Source organism: Monodon monoceros, unplaced genomic scaffold (genome assembly GCF_005190385.1).
Source record: "Monodon monoceros isolate NGI ecotype Baffin Bay Population unplaced genomic scaffold, NGI_Narwhal_1 Super_Scaffold_7, whole genome shotgun sequence".
NCBI classification, from domain to species: Eukaryota; Metazoa; Chordata; class Mammalia; order Artiodactyla; family Monodontidae; genus Monodon; species Monodon monoceros.
Window position 1 is genome coordinate 100,473,191 of NW_021703784.1, and position 20,990 is coordinate 100,494,180.

Genomic DNA, 20,990 nt, shown 5'->3' on the forward strand with positions numbered 1-20,990 from the left:
TCCAAATACTATCACACTGGGGGTAGGGCTTTAATATATGCATTTGGGGGTCACAAACATTCAGGCTGTAATGCATACTTTTGACTCCTGCTTTGGAGTCACCTGTGATACCCACAATCATTTGGGGGTACAAGAGTGCACCAGGATTGTTGCTGGGTGTCCTTCCAAGCCGCTGATGACTATTCTGCAAGTTTGTGCAAGGTAGGCAATGAAAATACCTCTCAACTCTCATCTGCCAAACGTGATTTTAAGGCACAGTGATGGTAAGATGTGTCCTGATTCTGAAATATTAAAATGGGGGTGGGGCGGGGAATAGGTGCATCTTAGAATTGCTGAAATAAGATATATTACCAGGACCAAAGACCAAGCCCTGGGGGCTCTGACAGTTACGGGTGGAAGAGAGGATGGAGAGCCAGCAAAAGAGGCTGAAGGTGAGCCTCTGTGATAGGATAGGATAGCCTCTTTGTGAAGGTGTGCCAGTGTGATAGGGGGACAGCCAGAAGAGTGCATGTCTCAGAGACCTGGAGAAGAGTTTGAAAAAGAAGGGAATGGTCAGTGGTGTCATGGGGGTTGATAGGCTGATAAGGACAGAGAGGAAATCTCTAAATCTGTTGAAATGGAGGTCGTGGTGTCTTTGTTAGAAGATGTTTCAATGAACTGGGGGAACAAAATCCCCATTAAACTGGGCAGAAAGAGACTTGGAAATAAGTCAACAGAGATATGGAGTATAAACAGGATATGTGTTTTTATAGGGTGAAAAGAAATGGGGTGACAATCAAAAGCAGAATGGGCTTAAGGAAGGGCTCTGATTTTTTTCAAAGTCGTATTTGTAGATGAATTTGCGTGATTCAATAGTGAAGGAGAAATGAATGGTACAGAAGATAGTTGCAGGAGGGAAGTTCTTCATGGAGGTTACGAGCTTGGGAGTAGGAAGCAAGGGAGGAGAGGCGGGCATCAATTAAGTTGGTGGCTTGATATGGTGGCAGGAAGGTGGGGGAACTTCTGTCAGACCCCCAATATTCAGGTCAAAGATCTGCCAGGTTCTGGGAGTTAAATTCGCCCTCCCTAAAATGGGCACATGTTTGGCAGCCCAAGTGGACTGTTCACTCCTCTTACCTTCGAGTACCCACCAACCCCTGGCCTGTAAGTGAGGGTAAAGGGTTAACCACGAGGTTAAAGAAAGGTCGTCGAGGTAGCAGGACGCATGAACTCTATCTAGGCCACCTCTGAGCCTGCCAGTTCTCACCAACCTCTCACCTTCTCATTTTTGGACGGGCCCAGACCCTCCCTCTCTCCTCCCACTCCACCAGGTGGAAGAGGGATAACTGGAGCCGGAGTCTCGGGACGCGCGCCCGTCCCCGTCGCGCCTGCGCATTCGTTCCTCGTCTCTCTGGCCCGGGAGAACCTGCAAGTGGCTCGTTCTCCGTCGCTCGCTCTCGGGCGCGCGCGCCCGGGCAGCGCCTGCGCAGAAGGACGAGGAAACTGGTTCCCCGTGCGGCCCCAGCGCCTGCGCGCTGCGGGCTCCGGGCCTCCAGGCCTGAGAGAGAGGAGCCGGGAAGATGGCGGCTGTGGTGGAAAATGTAGTGAAGCTGTGAGTGGCCGTTTCGATCTCTCCTAGGCCGGGAGGTCTTGTAAGGGACCTGGGAGCAGGGGGCGGTATGGGAAGGGACGAGGCGGAGAGAAGGACGTGCCCGGGAAGGCATTATTGCGACTCCTAGTGGGGAGGGCAACAGGAGACTCCAGAGAAGACGTTGCGCTTCTTTGGAAACTTGTGGAGGCCCTAAGGGTGGCCCACGGGAGCCCCTAACGGGCAGCTTTCCTGTGGGGCTATGCGGTCTGGGCGCTGCCTTCATGCTGAGGGGTTCCAGAGTATGGCGCCCTTGTTGCGTACGAGAGACGGTCCCGGGTTCGCTCCCGAGACGCCTCAGTCCGGGGGAGCCGGGCAGAGGGCGGACCCGGGAGTGGCCCGGCCGCCGACCCCTTCTCATCGGCTGCACGCAACCGGCCCAGGAGGAGCAGGATCGGCAGCCCTGGCGCTGTTAAGCACTCTGGGCTGTTTTATTCTAAACAGCCCCGTGATGTTCCGGGTGGCGGAGGGGCGGCGGGTGGTCCTTGAGTATCAGGTACCCGAGACCAAAAATATTCTTGGGAAGAATTTGTTGAGGAGCAGATACAGAGGGAAAGAACTTCAGGGAATAGGGCCTTTGCGCCGCCCAATCCCAGCCATCCAAAAGCGGGCATTGGACGGACGCGGTCCAGGCCGCCTTGCCGCCCAGAGGGGCATCTAGGCCGGCCGTCTTTGCTCTGCAATACTCTTGGGCTAGGCAGATTTCGAGCAAGGTTAAAGTTAATGGTTGTTGGGTAGATGGAGAATGGCCTGTTAGCTGTGAGTTAAAGATGCCTTGGGACTTGATGTAACCCAGCCTCCTCCCTGCAGAAGAATCTGAATGAATTTTGCAATGAGTTCATGCCCCCCGTGGGCGAATACAGCAAGCTCCTTTGATGGGTAAGTTTGGCTGGCTGCAGAGGTAGGAAAATTGAGAGCTGTCTGGGTGTCTAGTTTTGGATTTTGACTGAATGACAAGGTAAAGGTTTGGGAACTCTTCTAAAGGACTCACAGCTTCTCATCTGTCTTTGTGGTGGGCTGAGCCCCACTCTTCCCAAGAGCCCTTTTTAAGGGTACATTTGCTTCTCTCCCTCCCCCTGCCTGGAGCCTTTTCTTTGAGAATGCTTTCCCACTTCCATTAAGCTAAGTGCCTTCTCCTTCTCCTCTTGTGGGTTGTTTTTTTTTTTAACTTGCTTTCAGCTCCATCCTGCTGCCTCTTTCAGCCACCCCTCCTCCCAATGCTATTATCTTTCTCTCTGATCTGCCCACTCCAGTTTCCCCAGCTCTCTCTTCAAGCTGACATTTCCCTCAATTTACGAATGATGCTGTTGATCCTTATATAGTTATCCTTCCTGACTCACATGTTCTTTCTTTGTTTCCCTTCCTTTCTCTTTGTTGACTCCCCCTGTCCCATTGTAAGGGGAGGTTTTACACAGGTTTCATGCTTCTCGAAAAAGAATCAAAGCTTCTACCTTGGAAACCTTACTGTACTGGGGGAATGTCAAACTAGCCTAGATTTAAGAGTTATACGTAATGAGATTCTATATGTTGGAAGATTTTCATCTGGGAAATAGGGGTAGCAACCCTTCTGTGTGATGTTAGAGATGAGGGTTTGGCCATTTAAGTAGAGCATGACTTATTTCTCTTTAAAGAACTGTAGAGATCATGAGGGTCACCAGCCACTGGTTCCTGAATACCAGTAATGAGAAACCAACTTTCTCCTCCTCAGTTCTAGCTGTAGAGAGCTGTGGACCACAGTTAATACATTTCCCTACAGAACTTGCCCTTTAAGAAGGGACTTGCCGGCTTCCTGTACCATATTCTCGTCCTGGAAAGAGGTGCTTTTCTGGCGCTTCTCTTGACCATGGTGTGCCTAGTCTTCTGACAGCTGAGGCTATACATCGAGGTCAGGACTACTAGCTCATCTTTTCTGACTTGCATCTTGTTCTGGGAGAAGAATTTCCCTGTTTATAAATTTTCTGTCCCTCCCAAATGTGGTGTCAGAATTGAAACGATCTTTAAGGGGTCTTACTAGGGCAAAATAATGGTATAAAATAGCTGTGGTTGCTGACTGGTTTTGAAGTCCTCTGAGTTAGGTAACGAGATCTGGAGAATGATGTTACCTTGAAATTTCTTGAAATAGGAGCCTTAGATTCTTAAGAGATCTCTCTCATTCTCTCTTGCTTTGTCCTCGTCAGATCCTCTCTTCCTCCAACTGGTGTTTCATTCTCAGCTCTCTTACTCACGAGACAGTTTGCCCCACCTTCCGAAATCCCACTTAACTCACAAGAGCTCTGATAGAACATCTCTCATGCATCCCCCCCCAGCTGTTTCCAGCTTCCTTGTTCTGACTTTGCAGCTCTCAGCCTGTCTAGCCCTTCCTTCCATTTGACTCACAGTGTCAGTGTCAATTCCCATCAGTGGAAACAAAGGAGCTGCTGCACTCAGCCTTGTTTATCCAGTTTTCCTCTGTTTAGTGAGGACATGGCTGCCTCCTAAAGGCGAGCAAATATGAACCTGTTCCCTTCGCTCTACTCTCCAATACAGGATTCATGCCTACCTCAAATTACAGTCATTACGGCGCGTTGAATCAAGCCAGGCTGTCTTGTGGTGTCACAAGATGTGTGTGCAGTGCGTGTCTTTTTCAGCTGCTGGGAATGTGCTAAGCTGTGCCTAAGTGGTCTCTTGTGGCTGCCCAGTGAAAGCCCCCCTCAGATTCCAGAGAAGGGTTTGTTGCTGTAGCTTGAGTTATGGACATAAACAACAGAAGACCTCGGTTCAGCTTCTTTTGCTAGGAGTCTCCCTCTTGTAGAATATGTCAGAGCTTATCTAGTTCAGCCTCCCCAATCAATAGCATAGGAACCTGAGGTCCATGTAGGTTGATTAAATGTCCACATTTATGTGGTGACTTGCAGCCAAGCCAGGTCTTTTTACTCCTTAGTCAAGCTGCTTCAGACACCATCGTGGGTACTGAGGATATTGTGGGAAAGAAATCATCTCTGCCCTCATTTTGTTTATTTTGAGATTGATTGGATATATAAATGTGAATATAGTTAAAGTTCCCATACTAAAGTACTTGTTAAACCCTGAAGCATGAGAACAAGATTGGTTCTATATACATGCTTCTTAATTTATTTACTTTATTTTTGGCTGCATTGGATCTTCGTTGCTGTGCGTGGGCTTTCTCTAGTTGTGGTGAGCCGGGGCTACTCTTTGTTGCAGTGTGCAGGCTTCTCATTGCGGTGGCTTCTCTTGTTGCAGAGCACGGGCTCTAGGTGCACAGGCTTCAGTAGTTGTGGCTCGCGGGCTCTAGAGTGCAGGCTTAGTAGTTGTGGCGCACAGGCTTAGTTGCTCTGCGGCATGTGGGATCTTCCCGGACCAGGGATCAAACCTGTGTCCCCTGCATTGGCCGGTGGATTCTTAACCACTGCACCAACCAGGGAAGCCCATACATGCTTCTTAGAACCAGATAACTCCTGGCACTGTGCAGTTTTGCAGCTTTTTAAAGCACTTTAAAAAATCAGATTTCAAATTGAATCTTTTGAGTCCAAGAAGTTTCTTTCCTAAAAAATTTGATGGTGTGAGAATGGAGAAGGGCCTAGGATAGGCCTTTGAGCAAACAGGTTTTGTGTCAGTGTAATGGTACTCAGTAGAAAGTAGGCTTCGAGAGTGTTCAAGTATTTCCTGATGTTTTCCATTTATTGTAAAATTAGTATATAGAATTAGTTGGCTAAACACCTAGTTTAAAGTTCAGAAGATATAAAATGGCACATAGGAGAAAGTCCCCTAGTCACCTGGTTTTTCTCCTTGGAGGCCTACAGTTTCTTTTCCACCAATTGGCTACATAAATGGTGGCATCCCGTAACACTGCTCAGCCCTGTACCTTTTTTTTCTAGTTATCTTGGAGATTGTTTAATGTTAGTACACGAAGAGTTTCCTTCTTTTTTTTTTTTATGGCCAAGTAGAATTTCATTGTATAGATAGTTTGTATAGATAGAGGTAGTATAGAGTTTGCTAAATATAGTTTCATAAGTCTCCCAGACCTTTTTGAATTCTTTTCTCATTTGTAAAAAGGAGCTAACCTCTGCTTCTCAGAATCCTGAGGGTTAAGAGAAATAGCATCTTGGCTAGCACAGGGTTATACTCTTGAGAGGCACGGAATGAACATTATTTTCTTCCCCTCTTTGTGGGTTAGACTAAGGTCCGATTAGACACACGATGAAATCCTGTGTTCCTGACGGTAATTTATTTGTAAAGTACCTTTCCTCATAATGACTTAGTGAAGGGGCTTGGTGTCCCATGAGGCAGAAATGGTAGCAAATAAAAGCAGAGTGACACTCTCCAAGTCCCTTGAGCCTTCTAGAGAAGCAGATGGCCAGTGAAAGGGATAGCTCAGCACCAGCCCAACACACACACACACACCTGATCTTTGTCTTTCCTGCAGCCTTGGGGAGCAGTATTACAAAGATGCAATGGAGCAGTGCCACAATTACAACGCCCGCCTCTGTGCTGAGCGCAGCGTGCGCCTGCCTTTCTTGGACTCACAGACCGGAGTAGCACAGAGCAACTGTTATATCTGGATGGAAAAGCGACACCGGGGTCCAGGTGAGGGTCCACTCAGGAGCACAAGGAGGAAGAAGCTTCCTCATCTTAGGTGGTGAGCCAGCTGAAAGGGTTTTCCTTACTGCTTTCCTCCCGTGGAGATTATAGTCTTCCCATGATTAGAAGCCCAGGGAGGATGAAGCATCTTTGTTTTCTGCAGGCTGCACTGCTGAAGCTCTTGTTGGGCTTCTGGAGAGCTATGTGTTAGCCAAGGCCTCTGAGCTGACATCTGTTTCTCTTATCCGCACCCCGTCCCCAGGCCCTCACTGTCCGTATTCCTCCCTTGCTCTAGAACTCAGTCAGGGCCTACTCATGCAGAAAGTGTTTGGTATTATTTTCTAGGGTTAGGTCTTGACTTCACTCTCTTTTTCCCTTCCACAGGATTGGCCTCTGGGCAGCTGTACTCCTACCCTGCCCGGCGCTGGCGGAAAAAGCGGCGAGCCCACCCTCCTGAGGATCCAAGACTTTCTTTCCCAACTATTAAACCAGGTAAAGCACACTCCTCCCTGAGCAGGGGCATAGCCTGCTGTGTAGTAGGAGGCCTGCCAATCACCTGTTACGTACCAGGCCCAATGCTAGATCCTAAAGATACTAAAATGAATGACATGTGATTCCTTCTGTAAAGAACTCAGTCGAATAGAAGAGACAGGTAAACAGATAAGTTATGGTGCCAAGTGAACCACGGTGTCTTGGTTCCTGGGCAGCCAGAGACCAGAAGACAGTGACTGGCTAGTGGCTGATCGAGCACTGTATACACCTGGAGAGGTCTGCTTTCAGCCCTTCTGAGCCTCGCCTCCTCCTGGCCTTGCCTGCAGACACAGACCAGACCCTGAAGAAGGAGGGGCTGATCTCTCAGGACGGCAGTAGTTTAGAGGCTCTGTTGCGCACCGACCCGCTGGAGAAGCGAGGCGCCCCGGATCCCCGAGTTGATGATGACAGCCTGGGCGAGTTTCCTGTGACGAACAGTCGAGCACGGAAGGTACAAGATTAACACTGTGGTTAAGGGAACTTTGATGGAAATCAGTCTCCTCTTCATCAGAGGCCACCCAGTAATCAGAATAGAAGTAGAAGCTGTGGGGCTGGAGGCAGCCACCTGGAGTTCTGTTCTGCTCCATTCCGTAATGAGAACTTCATTGTTACCTTCCAGTCTTTGCTGCTCCTTTCCTTCTAACTACATACAGACTCTCGTTCATCTTCTGTTGCCACCAAAGTTTTTTGGTGCCTGGGGTTACATGGGTGATGCAGACCTGGTCTCTGCCAACAAGGAAGATAAAACTGTACATAAAAATAATAAGAGCTAAAAATATGCCAGGCACTGTGCTAAGTGCTTTCCATCGTCTTCTCCAGTCTCTACAACCTTATGAAATAGGTATTGTTGCCCGTTTCACATATAGGGAGGCTGCAGCAGATCAGTGAAAAAAAAAACTTCCCACCAGGCCACCCAAGTAAGCAGGAAGGCTTTAATTTAAATCTGGGAAGTGAGGTGTCGGAAGGGAACCACCACTAACATGCACCTAAGGTGGCAGATCAGAGGCAGGAGAGGCCACAGCTACTTGGGGTATCAGGGAAAGTTTTATGAAAACGTGGGGTTTGATTTAGCCACTTGGAGATGATGGGAAAGGCATTCCAGGCTAGGGGAGCAACATGAAGAGAGGCGCAGAGGAAGGAGAGCCCAAAGCACTGAAAGAACAGCAGTGAGGAGTGAGGCTGGAGCGGAGGGGCCAGGTCACAGAGGAGGTTCTGGGCGGCCTTGGCCAGTCCCATCATGGGGGAGCTTTTGGATGTTCCTTATTTCTGCCCATCCTAATCTTCCTGTCCACTCAGCGGATCCTAGAACCGGACGACTTCCTGGATGACCTCGATGATGAGGACTATGAAGAAGACACTCCCAAGCGTCGGGGCAAGGGGAAGTCCAAGGTGAGGGGCCAAGTGCTGCCTGCAGCCTGGGGGCTCAGGTAGCCTGCAGAGGCCCACTGTTTTATTGCTTGTTGTTGCCATTTTCCCTCTTGAGTGAGATGAGCAGCCAGCTTCTGGGAGAGTCTTTAAGGGCTTTTTTTTGCTCTTCTTCACAGGGTAAAGGTGTGGGCAGTGCCCGTAAGAAGCTGGACGCTTCCATCCTGGAGGATCGAGATAAACCCTATGCCTGTGACAGTGAGTGCCTCACGAGTGGGTGGGTAGTCCTTGCCTTGGACCCAGCTCCTCAGGATATGAGAGGAGGGAAGGTTGTGTTCTTGTTCAAAGTGGTAAAACAAGCCTGGACTCTTGTCCTGCCTGCTGACTGATTCCCTCTGAGATCCCTGAGAGGCCCTGGCCTCCGCTACACGGTGGGTGAGCCCTGCATGCTCTGGGGGAGATTGCCATCCTCGGGGTGGGGGTACCCGTGAGGGGCACACACAGCAGGCAGGGTTGGCCTCAAATAGGTGGCATCCAGGTCTGCTGGCCCCAATCAAGTCAGGGCCCCAGGAGTCCAACACTGACTTTTTCAATGTCTGTGCTCTCTCCCCCTTTTCTCTCTCTTGCCCACTTCTGTCCCTCCACCCTGGGAGCACCATCACCGCTGGGGTTTCTCTCTCGTTTGCTCCGCTTTCCTGCTGCTGCCGCACCTGTCTCAAGTGTATCAAGGCCTTCTTCTCATGACTTTTCTTTCTGTCTTTCAGATAGTTTCAAACAAAAGCATACCTCGAAAGCGCCCCAGAGAGGTAGCTCTCTCAACTTTTCAGACTTTTGGTTTTCCTATCCCTTTTTCCCTCCTCCCTTGTTCCTGCCTTATCATCTGTGATGCTAGTTGTAAAGTCTCTGGAATGGCATGGGGACAGGAGCAATGGGCCTTCTATGTGCTCCACTCCTCACGGTCCTGGAAGCTGCCTTTACCACTGCTTGTCTCCCACAAAGTTGCTCCTAGGGCTGCTCGGGCCCACTGCATGGGGTGGCTTCAGAAGCATTATAAGGAACCCGTTACAAACAGATCCCTCTGCTCCCCCTTCCCCAAAACAGACACATAGTGGTGAGCTAACGTTCCCCACCATCCTGCCACCCCCTCCTCCCATCCCTTCCCTGTTCCTTTCCTACTGCCCCCTGCTCTTCTTGGTATCACTGCTCAAAACTGCGAGATGCCTCATGGGGATCTGCTTTCCTTGCTGGTTGGGGGGTGGGGGGGTTGGGCAGGGCACTGATGTGGGAGTGTCTTTGAGTTTCTTTGGGAGACAGCTATCCCAGCAGACTCAGTTGGTAGGTTATCCCCAAGAGATCCACCCCCTAGCTCCTTTATTTGGGCAGAGATGGGCTATGTTATATATGGAGTAGTGTAAGCCTCCTTCATTTACTGAGAGGTAAAAAAGTTTGGAGTCTCTGCTACCTTTCCTCTTTCCTGCCATATTGCAAGACTATAGAAATTTCCTCTCCCTCCTGACCTGGAGCTCCCCAGACTATTCCCAGGGCAGGCGGTGATGGGGCAAGGGCTCAGCCTCCCAGACAGCCTACGTGGAGGAGTAGAGGTGGCCATGGGCTGGAGTTTAGTAGGGAGAAGAGCCATGGAAGCTGGAGAGCCCCAGGCCTAATGTTCTTGGCCACGGGAAGGCGGCTGTCACTAAAGGCCTGTCCCTGAGCAGAGCTGATGGGGGTGATTACCTCTGCCTCAGGTGGAGCCCACAGCTTAGAGGGGCAGGGATGTGGCACTCTGGGATCCTGACGCCTTTCTCTGCAATCTTCTCCGCGCTTAGTTTGTGGAAAACGTTACAAGAACCGACCAGGCCTCAGTTACCACTATGCCCACTCCCACTTGGCTGAGGAGGAGGGCGAGGACAAAGAAGACTCGCAGCCACCCACCCCGGTTTCCCAGAGGTCCGAGGAGCAGAAATGTAAGCTGCTGTCAGAGGCGGGGCAAACAGGCGTTGGCCTGGGTATGAAAAGCCCTCCCTGCAGGGTTGTTGAGAGACCCAGAGGCCCACATGGGTATCATGAAAGTTCTTCCCTTTCTCCCTGTAGCCAAGAAGGGTCCCGATGGATTGGCCCTGCCCAACAACTACTGTGACTTCTGCCTGGGGGACTCCAAGATCAACAAGAAGACAGGACAGCCCGAGGAGCTGGTGTCCTGTTCTGACTGTGGCCGCTCAGGTACCTCCAACCCAGGGCCAGGGCAGCCCTAGCCGGCACCCAGTCCCCGAGGGGCTCGTGGCTTGCCAGCATCCAGCGGCTGTCACAGTCACCCAGGTCACCTCGCTTCTCCCCGACCTCCGGCTGCCTGTTTCACTCGCTCCCCCCACAGGGCATCCGTCCTGCCTCCAGTTCACCCCCGTGATGATGGCAGCCGTGAAGACCTACCGCTGGCAGTGCATCGAGTGCAAGTGCTGCAACATCTGTGGCACCTCCGAGAACGATGTGCGTGTGTCGTCCCGTCCCGTCCCGCCCCCGCCCCCAGCGCACTTCTGCTCAGCTCTCACTGTACTTTCCACCCGTGGGAACTTTGATTTGTTGGGCAGGTGTTCACTGCATACCGACTTGGTGTCAGACACTGTTTTAGGCAATAAGCACGCTAAAGACAAACAGGGTCCCTGCTTTCATGGGGTTTACGTTCTTGCGGGAACAAGTAATAAGCAAGGAAGTGGGTGACGTTTTTATGCTATTCCATGAAGAAAGTGAAAGCAGTAATGTGATAGAGAGCAACTGGATAACTGATTCAGATAGAGAGGCCTTTTCTGAGGAGGTGGTGTCGGTGTTGAGGTTTGGATGATACAAAGGAAACAGTTCAAGAAGATTTGGAGAGAGAGAGAGTATTCCCAGGAAAGAGTAGCCAGCAAAAAGGCCTAAAGGTGGACGCACTGGGTGGATTGAGGCCCCTGTGGCCGGCTGGAGCCCTCCTGCAATGGGAGAGCAAGTAAAAGATGAGGCTGGAAGGCAGGTGCCATCAGCTTTGAGAGTTTAATCAGGAGTGATGTGGTTTGTCTTATATCTTAAAAAGGTAACTTTGGCTGCTCTGTGGAGAACAGATTGGGAGGGAACAACGTGGAGGCCATGAGATCCGTTAGGCGGCTGGTGGCGTCCAGGTGGGATGACAGTAGTGACTCTGTCTGGGTGGAAGTGGACAGCAGCGATTTTCTGTCTAGAGGGTCCCATGTCTGTTCTCACTGCCATCTATCCTGCCCCTCCTGGAATTAGCAGCCGTTGTCTGCAGGAGCCCTCCTTCCTACCTGTCCTCAGCAGCCCAACTGAGGCCCATTAGTCATTCACCTCCCCCCTTCCTCTTCCATCTTGCCTCCTCTAGGACCAGCTGCTCTTCTGTGATGACTGCGATCGTGGCTACCACATGTATTGTCTCACCCCATCTATGTCTGAGCCTCCTGAAGGTAGGTTTCCCTGATCTCTTACTCAGAACAAGTATTTTATTAGTAACTTGGAAAATCGCCTGTACGGTTAAGTGAGTTCTCGTATCAGTGATACATTCTTTCAGATTAGGGAGTAGGCACATTGCCTTCACTCAGTTCAGAGTGCTTTCCTAGCATTGCAACTTTGAGGCTTTAATGTTTGTACATTATCACCAGGTAACATTTACAAACACAGAAAATCGACAGCCTGAGAGAAAACAGATGCTGAGCAGAGAATAATTACCAGAAGGAGAGATTTGTTTTCCTCCAACAAGTCTAAGAAACTCAGTTCGTAGTTTGTCTGACGCGAGACTAGTTTTAGCACTCCATTCTCGACAGATGTGAGCGTTTGTTTCTGCCAGTGTGGGGGAGGGAGTTGAACCTGGAGCCTGAGTGGGTCACTCTGGCCCTCCAGCAGTGCTTAACGATGCTTCAGGTTTATGGAAGGTCTTCGACAAAATCAGTGGTGACACCAAAAAGTGGCTGCCTCGCCGCAAGTCCTCTTCCAGCCAGGTGTCTGTGCCGAAGCCGCTCCTTTATGGAAATTCAGAAGCTTACTCAGGAGGACACAAATGCCTAGTAGCTGTTACTGTGACAAAGGATGTGGGCCAGCATTACAGGCAAGAGAAGGTAGCTCACTGTGATGTGGGCTGACTTGTAGTGTAGGTCAGACTGCTGTCACCCCCTAGAGAAGGAGGCCACTAACAAAGTCTGAGGGTCCTGCCGCAGCTGCAGGGGAGCACTCAGCTTTTTCATCTGTCATCCCGCGTTTGTAAGTTTCTTCTGTCATGCCATGTTTGAGGAGAAGTAGTGTGCTTTTGGGTTTTTAACCATTAAATACCAGTTCACAGGCGCAATTCTACATTAACTGTAGAAAGGCTTTCCTAATGACGTGCTGTCAGACACTGAGGTAGTGGAGGGTTGCGGGCAGCTCACGTGGGGGTGCCCCGTAGAACCATCAGATGGTCTAGGCTCTAGGTCAGGGGTTTGCAAGCTATGACCCTCTGGCCAAACCTAGCTGCAGCTAGTATATATAGCTCACAAGCTAAAAATGACTTTTACATTTTTAAAGAGAGTTTTTTTTTTTAAAAAAGATATGGCTGAGACTGTATGTGGTTCACAAAGCCTCAAGTAGTTAACGCTCTCCGGCTACTTACAGAAAAGCTTATCAACTGCTGCGTATTTACCTTTGGGTCAGGAAGGATCTTACCTTTTTGAGAGTCACATATTTCTGAAGAGCTGATAAAAGCTGTGGATTCTTTCCCCCAGGATAATGTTCAAATACACATATGTACAATTATGCTTATAACTTCAAGGCATAAAGGGCTAATTTTCTTTCTCAAAAAAAAAAAGCATAGAAGAATCCAGCCATAGCAAGTATTAATAAACAAGGTATGAGCTAGTTATATTTCTCATAAGGGACATTATTTCCTGTTTTTCTATGAAACCAGACTTGGGTCACAACAAGCTGGGTCATCACAGTTGGCCCCCTTTCCTCTGATTGGGTCCTCAGCCCCTCTCAGGCACCTAGTGACGGTGGGGAGCCCTTCTCATCTTTCCGTGGTCTTCACAGAAAGCTGTCTTATGTGGAATCAATATTGGTTTCTCTAGAGCCTCTATTCATGATCTTGATTCTAACCTTTGGGGCCATGAGAATGAAGTCTGGTTCTTCTGTAATCACAAGTTTAAAGCCTTTTAAAGCTTTAAAAAAGTTATATCTACCCAGGTCCTCTTTAGTGATTCTGATTTAATAGGCCAAGAGGGCCTGGGCATCTATATTCTGAAATAGGCCTCTAGGCGATTATTTCTTACGTCTCCATTGAGAATTATTTTTCATGATATTTGAAGACCTAGAGTTCCTCCCTGCTCAGGATAACTGTGAAACTTTGCTACTGCAGAACATCTCCCATCCTGCCCGTAGCCAATCCTGCTACTGGAGGTGAGGTATGGGGAGTAGAAGAACAGCAGGTGAGGATTGTGCGGGGCCCCTCCTAACCCCTTATGCTTCTCTGCAGGAAGTTGGAGCTGCCACTTGTGTCTGGACCTGCTGAAGGAGAAAGCTTCCATCTACCAGAATCAGAACTCCTCTTGATGTGGCCACCCCCGATCCCCCATACATCTAGGGCTGTTTCTCTCCTGTGTTTCATACCCACCTTCCCTTCCTAATCTCTTTCACAAGTCCAGAGAACCTCGGGGAGGTCGTGCCAACCTGCCTTTGGCAGCAGCAAGCTGAGGTGGCAGCTCTGACCGCCTCTGGCCCCAGGCCCTCAGGGAGAACGGAGCATCACACTGCCCCAAGGCATACCTGTGGGCCCAGCTTCTCACTGTTCTCCATGAAGTGCATTCACTCTGTCTGCCTTGGGCCCCGGCCCTGGTATTCACAGGGTTCAAACCGTGTCCTCCGAGAAAGAGTGGGAGAGCAGCTCACTTCTCTCAGCTCTGCCTCCACTCTGGTCCCCAGGGTTTTCCCTTCCCCTGGAGGTGAGCCAGGCTGGGGCCTCTGCCAGAGCAGCTGGGAGTGAGAACTGAGCAAGCTTGCAAGAAGCTTCCGGTGCCCTCTGTGCTGCTTAGCCTCACAGCCTCCTTCCCCCAGAGTGGCTCTCTGCGGCTCTCTGTTCCTGCTACCCAGGATCCTTTGCCTGAGCCAGGATGCTCTTGGTCACCCTCCTGGCTCTGTCCCATTCCCACCACTGCACCACAGGGGGAGGAGCAGCTTCACCTGATTGTTCCTTGTGCTTGCCTGGCTCACTGTCACAGGCCCTGGTCTCTAGTGACTGAAGCATTCCCCACCCTTGTTATTTCCTGTCTTCTGCCTCCCCTCCTTATTCCCTTTGGTTTTGTGGGAAGAGGGGAAGCATTAGGGGGCCAGGCCAGCAGCTTGGGGGCCACAGGGAGATATTGGACAATGTGCCTGTTTTTTAACTCGATGAAAAAGCCTACCTCCGAAATCCCCTTTTAGTTCTTCCTGGACCTGGGCATTCAGCTCCTGCCCTTAACTGAATTGGGAGCCTCTGCCTCCTGCTCTGTGTATCCTGGCTCCTGGGTGGTGGGGAAGCCACATAGACATCCCTTTCTTCCCTGGCACACTCGCTAGCAGCTGGTAAGGTCTTCGCACCCTGATTCTTCAGTTTTCTGCCTGGTGACACATTAAGTAGTGGGGCGGGGACAGTCCATGCCAGGACACCCTGGAGTGTCCTTCCCCTTGGCTGTGGGAAGGCCCTAATTCACTGTCACTTTGGAGTTGAGGTGTCTTTTTTTTTTTTTTTTCTTTCTTTCTTTAGTTCCTGTATACTAAGCATTAGTACAAATAAACATTTTTACACAGAGCCCTCTGCTGGATTGTTTATCTCCAAAGTCCCTTTCCTGGTTAAGGCCACTTCATCCTAAATCTTTCTTCCTTAGGGCAGTGTTTTGCGGTACGCGGGCCTCACTGTGGTGGTGGTGACTCTCAACCACTGTGCCCCCAGGGAAGCCCAGGACAGTGGCTTTTAAATGTTTTGAAGCATAGCTTTTACACCAAATTAAAATTTTTGCTTAAGCTCAATAGATTAAGTTGATATAAAATTGGGTATTTAATTTCTTATGTAAATTAGATTGTAACAAATTTTTTATAAAGAACAATGAAGTTTTGATTAATACAAAATTTGGGTTAAAAAATAACTTTAAAATCCTGTTTATTTCTGTATTTTTGTTGGTTTGGAGGAAATTCTGCTGGATTTGTATATGCAAGTGGTGACAGGTTTGTAACAGCTGACCTGGCGATTTCAGATACTTAAAAATAGGTCCAGAAGCTTGATTATAATGACAGGAAAATTAATGACATCACAGTGAAACACATGAAACCTTTTTGCACGAGTAATGAACATGAGCAGAGAGATACCTCAGCCTTGCTTGCCTGACGTACTTTCATTGTATGCAGTGTGCATGAACTCAGCCCATAGCGCAGCGCTGCAGCCTTCCTCCAGGCATATATACGTGCACAAAAATGAGTTTCCTTTTCCTGCAGCCGTTTTAAAGATTTGAATCAGTTATGAACCCCCTGAAGTATCTTTAAGGTTTTCTGGGACAGTCTGAAAGCCACTGTTTCCTACTGAAAGGTGTGGCCTGGGCCCTTGTGTTCAGTTAAGTAAGCAGGGCGCTCTAGTTTGGGAACTGTGTTAGGGACAGCACAGCCCCCATCCTCATACCTTTACATGGAAGTAGGCCTGGAGCAGAGGGAGGAAAGCAAGGAAATGATCCTTGGTGGTTCAGTGGTCTAAGGTGAGAACAGATAAAAGAAAAATTTAAGAAATGAGGATGCTGGTGGCAACACTAACAGGCATAAGTGAGGAAATTTGGGAAGTTTGCAGGCGGTGGACTTAGGATGGCATACAGAAGGATGGAAGAGGGGTCAGGGTTGGGATGGGAAGGGAAGCCTGTGAGAAAGCAGACTCATCTGTGGCCCCAGCCTTCCAATCAGAGCTGTAAAGGGAGAGGAAAGGAGGCCAGATCTGAATGGGGAGCACTAGACCCCAGGTTAGAAAGTCTATATTTGATTGCAAAGAACTGAAGGCTACCAAGGAAGGGAATAATATTAAATCTTGGGGCTTCCCTGGTGGCGCAGTGGTTGAGAGTACGCCTGCCGATGCAGGGGACACGGGTTCGTGCCCCGGTCCGGGAAGATCCCACATGCCGCGGAGCGGCTGGGCCCGTGAGCCATGGCCGCTGAGCCTGCGCGTCCGGAGCCTGTGCTCCGCAACGGGAGGAAAAAAGAAAAGAAAAAAAAAAACTAAAATTAGTCTTTGGGACTTCCCTAGCAGTCCAGTGGTTAGGACTCCACGCTTCCAATGCCGGGGCACGGGTTCAATCCTTGGTTGGGGAACTAAGATCCCGCATGCTGCGTGGCATGGCCAAAAAAGAAAATTAGCCTTTTCTCACCCTAAACCAGAACTGGCCCCAAGCAACTAGTTTATTGTAGCTGGGCTGATAGACGTGAGGCCCATGCTGTCCATGGTAACATGTTTTGCGTAGCTTAAAACCTTCCATTTTTTAAAAAAACACTCAATGAGAGGTATTAGACCTGTTTGGCAGGTGAGGAAGCTGCCTAGGGTCACGGCTAGGAAGACCTCCGGCGTTCACGCAGCCCAGAGTCTCGTCAGGCCCCGAGGGCCGGGGCGCCTGAGGCTGACGGCGTCTCCAGGACTCCCGCCGCGTCCGGGATCCGCCTCGCCGTCCCTTAGCACTGGAAGCTCCGTCCCCCGGGGGACCCGGCGACCCGCCACTTTCGCGATGCCCAATGAGACTTAGCCAGGGGCGGGACGGACGCCACCGAAGGCCAATCTAACTGGGCCGGGGCGGGGCTGAGGCGGCGGGAGCTGAACTGCGGACCGCGGTCTTCCCTGTCGGGAGAGGGCCCGGCGCGGGCGGCGCGCTCGGGGCCCTGCTGTGCGCGCGCCCGCCACCCGCGCAGCCCCTCTGTCCGCTCCGCGCGTCCCTCCCCTGCTCTCCCGTAACCGCCGGGATAGGGGCTCGGGAGCCGGGCCGGGGCCGGGGCGGGAGCCGCGGGACGAGCGCCTGAGGTGGGTGCGGAGCGGGAGGCGGGGAGGCGGGGAGGCCTGGAGGCCCGGCGGGCGGATAACTGGGTCCGCCCTGCCGACGGACCCCGGGTCACCGTGGGGAGAGGCCGGCCGGGTTGCGGAGCCCGACTCCCGGCCTGCCTGGGTCCCGGACGCTCGTCTCCGCGCCGTGGTACCCCTCCCAGGCCACGACCCTCCCGGCTGAGGACACCCCGCCCCTCTCGCTGCCCGCGGCCTCCTAACCCCTCTGGCCCTTCGTCGCCTGTGCACCTGCCCTTTCGGCCTTGTGCTCCTACTCCCCCTCCAGGCAGGACCCTGGCCCAGCCTTACCTGCTCAGGACCCAGCACCAAATTAGACTTGCTCCTTCAGCCCCCAATCCGTCCCTCTTTGTCGTCTGTACACCTGTCACCTCAATTCTGTTCATTCACTCCACCACCCTGCCCCGAACATCTTCATCTACATCCAGCCTAGGCCATCATCCCCCCTCCCCCTCCCCCTCTCGGGGATTCCTCCCGCCAGCTCTGATTATCCCTACACCTGCCCCACTCAGCCCCAGGCCCCCTGTCCTCGCCCGTCCACTCTCCTTTGTTGCCTCTGCAGCTGTCCCCTCGGCTCTATTCATCCTTCTCCCCCAAACCCCAGCCCAGACTCCCTTCTCCCTCTGACCAGGGGACCAGTTCCTCTGGGCTCTGTTCTGTCATTTCTCCCCATCAGTGCCCGGCCCACTGCTCACTCAGCCTGGCCATTTCCCTTCCTTTCAGCCCAGCCCTCTCACCTCCTGCTCAGGGTACCCTCACCCTCTTCCAGCTGGTCCAGTCTTCCCTGGCCTCTCCCCCACACCAGCCTATCTCCCAGCCTCATATATCTCTTTTCTTACTGACCTCCTCTCCCAACACGAGTGGCCTCCACTTTTGCCCCCGCTCGCCGTTTCCTCCCAACACAGGTGCTGTGGAGACACCATGGAGCTGTGCAGCAAGAAGAAGCTTCACGCCCTGTCCCTGGCCGAGAAGATCCAGGTGCTGGAACTCCTGGATGAGTCCAAGATGTCCCAGTCGGAGGTGGCCCGGCGCTTCCAGGTCTCCCAGCCCCAGATCTCCCGCATCTGCAAGAATAAGGAGAAGCTGCTGGCGGACTGGTGCAGTGGCACGGCCAACCGGGAGCGCAAGCGCAAGCGGGAGTCCAAGTACAGCGGGATCGATGAGGCTCTGCTCTGCTGGTACCACATTGCCCAGGCCAAGGCCTGGGAGGTGACGGGGCCCATGCTGCTCCACAAAGCCAAGGAGCTGGCCGACATCATGGGCCAGGACTTTGTGCCCAGCATTGGCTGGCTGGTCCGCTGGAAACGCCGAAACAACGTGGGCTTCGGGGCCCGCCACGTAGTGGTGTCCCCGTTCACCCCTGAGCTGCCTCCCTCAGCTCCCACGCCCCAGGCCCAGCTGCCTCTTTCTCTTAAAGATTTCTCCCCAGAGGACATTTTTGGGTGTGCTGAAGTGCCCTTGCTATATCGGGCAGTGCCCGGCAGAGTGGGTGTGTGTGATCGGGTACAGGTGCTGCTGTGTGCCAACAGCAGGGGCACAGAGAAACGGCGGGTGTTGGTCAGTGGGCTCCAGGCTGCCCCAAGATGCTTCTTTGGGGTCAGCAGTGAGGCCCTGCCCGCCTCCTACCACCCTGACCTGGCCATCCCCTGGTCAGAATGGTTGGCACAATTTGATCGGGACATGGGGCGGCAGGGCCGACAGGTAGCCTTGCTGCTGGCTGCCCGAGTGGTGGAGGAGTTGGCAGGCCTGCCCGGGCTCGGCCACGTGAAGCTCTTGCCTCTGTCCGCTGCTAGCACCACGCCTTCCCTGCCCAGCTCCGTGGTCCAGGCCTTTAAGGCCCATTACCGGCGCCGTCTGTTGGGCAAGCTGGCTGCCGTCCAGAGCGAGAGGGCTGGCACATCGCTAGCTGAGGCCGGGGCAGGCATCACAGTGCTGGATGCTCTACACATGGCAGCGGCGGCCTGGGCCAAGGTGCCTCTCCAGCTCATCGTGAGCAGCTTTGTTCAGGAAGGGCTGGCTCCAGGCAAAACGGCCCTGGCCCCGCACAAAGCCTCGGAGATGCCACCCGTCCCCGGTGGGCTGAGCCTCGAGGAGTTTTCCCGCTTTGTGGACCTGGAGGGTGAGGAGCCTGTGTCTGGAGTGTGCAAAGAGGAGGTGGGCACCGAAGACCAGGGTGGGGGCAGAGAGGACGTCTTGGAGCCCCTGCCCACCAAAGCCGATGCCCTCCGGGCTCTGGGCACGTTGAGGAGGTGGATTGAGTGCAAGGGCACCGGCCCTGAGCTCTTTGCAAATTTCTACGCCTGTGAGGAGGAGGTGGAGCGACTCTGCTGCCTGTGAAGGGCCCTTCCAGCCGGAGCCCCTCCTCTCCTGTTTCCCATGGAAACGCCCTCGCTCAGAAGGCAGATTGGGGGCTGGTCTCTTTCCCGTGGAAATGGAGCTTTTGTGAAAAGCGTTGAAGGGAGACAAGTTGGGAGACTAAGTCTAAGCTCTGAGCGAAAGTTCTCCAAGCCCTGAGAAGAGGGTCTAATGATGGGGTGTCAGGGAGTGAAGCTAGGCTGCATGGTTTCTGAACCGCTGTGGAGTCAGGGACTTGGGAAGGTGGAATTCGGGCTTTACAGACAGGCCGATCCCTTGAATTCTGTGTTAAAAACAGTTCTGCTTCTGGAAATAAAGTTTTTAATCAGAAAAGAGGCCAGGGTGTTATTTTCACGGGAGAAGGGTGAAAACGTTCACCTCAGATTTTTAAATTGATTGCTGAGGGTCGCTGCCACGCGCCTATCGAGCTGTGTGCGGATGACCAGTAGTGAGCCTCTCCTGGCAGGAGGGACTCCCAGGACGTGAGGACTCCTCATGGGCAAACAGGCAGATCCCAAGTATTGCCCAGGACATTCTGCTGCTCTGATTTCTCTCTCAGATTGCCATGGTAGGGGTGGTGTCTGAGAAAGAAGGGGACAAGCTAGGGACATTCTAGGGGAACAGAAAGGAGCCAGAGGAATTCCTTGGTGGTCCAGTGGTTAGGACTCTGCACTCTCACTGCTGAGAGGGCGAGGGTTGGGTTTGCTCCCTGGTCACGGAACTAAGATCCTGCAAGCCGAGTGGCCAAAAAAAAGGAGGCAGGATTTGGAATAGCCATTCATTTTTTCTTTTCATTCATGTGATCATTTCACGACATCTCTTCACCAAGGCCTCCTGCGTGACAAGGTTGCGAAGATGGTGTCCCCGCCAGGCAAGACCTTGCAGACAGTGACAGTGGAGTGTGATTAAGGGTCGTCATAAAGGCGTGTGCACAGTGCTGTGGCCCTGGGGAGCCTCGGGAGGAGGTGAGCTTTGAGCTACAGCAGAAGGACAGACAGACAGAGGAGTGGGAAGGATAGTCCTGGCAAAAGGGCGGCAGGCGAGGAGGCAGCCGTCCCGAGAGAGCACGGGGAGGCCCAGAGAGCTGGAGGCACCTGTAGCCCCCCACGCCTGGTGGTGGGGCGCCCCCAAAGGGTTTCATTCATGGTGGGGACAGGTCATTTGTGAGGTTCTAGAACACTGAGATGTGGAGGGTGGGTCAAAGACGTGAGACCTAGAGGCAGAGAAACTCCCACTGGTCCCAGTGACAGATGGGGAGGCCTGGGCCAGATCCCGCACGGGAGCAGGATGGAAGAGGACGGCTCACCTGGAAAGGACCAGGACTTTGGACGCAGACGGACCCTGGCTGCTGAGAAGTGCAGCTCCAGGCCGAAATCCTACATGAGGCCTTTCACGCCGGCCGACCGCAGGAATCACAAGACAGGGCGGTGTGGTTTTCTGGGGAGCATCACAGTCAAGGACTCAGACCAGCCC

The 20,990-nt window shown here is 52.3% G+C and overlaps 2 protein-coding genes across 6 annotated transcripts; both read left to right on the forward strand.

Annotated features, from left to right (window-relative positions):
• The first annotated feature begins 1,477 nt into the window (after nucleotides 1-1,477).
• On the forward strand, nucleotides 1,478-15,130 carry DPF2 (double PHD fingers 2). Of its 5 annotated transcripts, none has more exons than XM_029208573.1 (12): nucleotides 1,478-1,591; nucleotides 6,051-6,211; nucleotides 6,590-6,697; nucleotides 7,024-7,187; nucleotides 8,033-8,125; nucleotides 8,281-8,359; nucleotides 8,866-8,907; nucleotides 9,928-10,065; nucleotides 10,193-10,321; nucleotides 10,473-10,585; nucleotides 11,469-11,550; nucleotides 13,584-15,130. In XM_029208573.1, the coding sequence occupies exons 1-12, from the start codon at nucleotides 1,560-1,562 to the stop codon at nucleotides 13,658-13,660; spliced, it is 1,218 nt and encodes a 405-aa protein (XP_029064406.1). In that variant the 5' UTR covers nucleotides 1,478-1,559; the 3' UTR covers nucleotides 13,661-15,130. The 5 variants fall into 5 exon arrangements, with proteins under 5 accessions (XP_029064406.1, XP_029064405.1, XP_029064402.1 ...); XM_029208569.1 differs by lacking the exon at nucleotides 8,866-8,907 and adding an exon at nucleotides 2,438-2,506 and having other exon boundaries at nucleotides 1,547-1,591; nucleotides 13,584-13,744; XM_029208571.1 differs by lacking the exon at nucleotides 8,866-8,907 and adding an exon at nucleotides 2,438-2,506 and having other exon boundaries at nucleotides 1,547-1,591; nucleotides 8,036-8,125; nucleotides 13,584-13,744.
• Nucleotides 15,131-17,255: 2,125 nt separating this feature from the next.
• TIGD3 (tigger transposable element derived 3) lies at nucleotides 17,256-19,798 on the forward strand. Its single transcript, XM_029208594.1, has one exon. It carries the CDS (start codon nucleotides 18,084-18,086, stop codon nucleotides 19,497-19,499), a length of 1,416 nt encoding a protein of 471 aa, XP_029064427.1. The 5' UTR covers nucleotides 17,256-18,083; the 3' UTR covers nucleotides 19,500-19,798.
• Nucleotides 19,799-20,990: the final 1,192 nt, after the last annotated feature.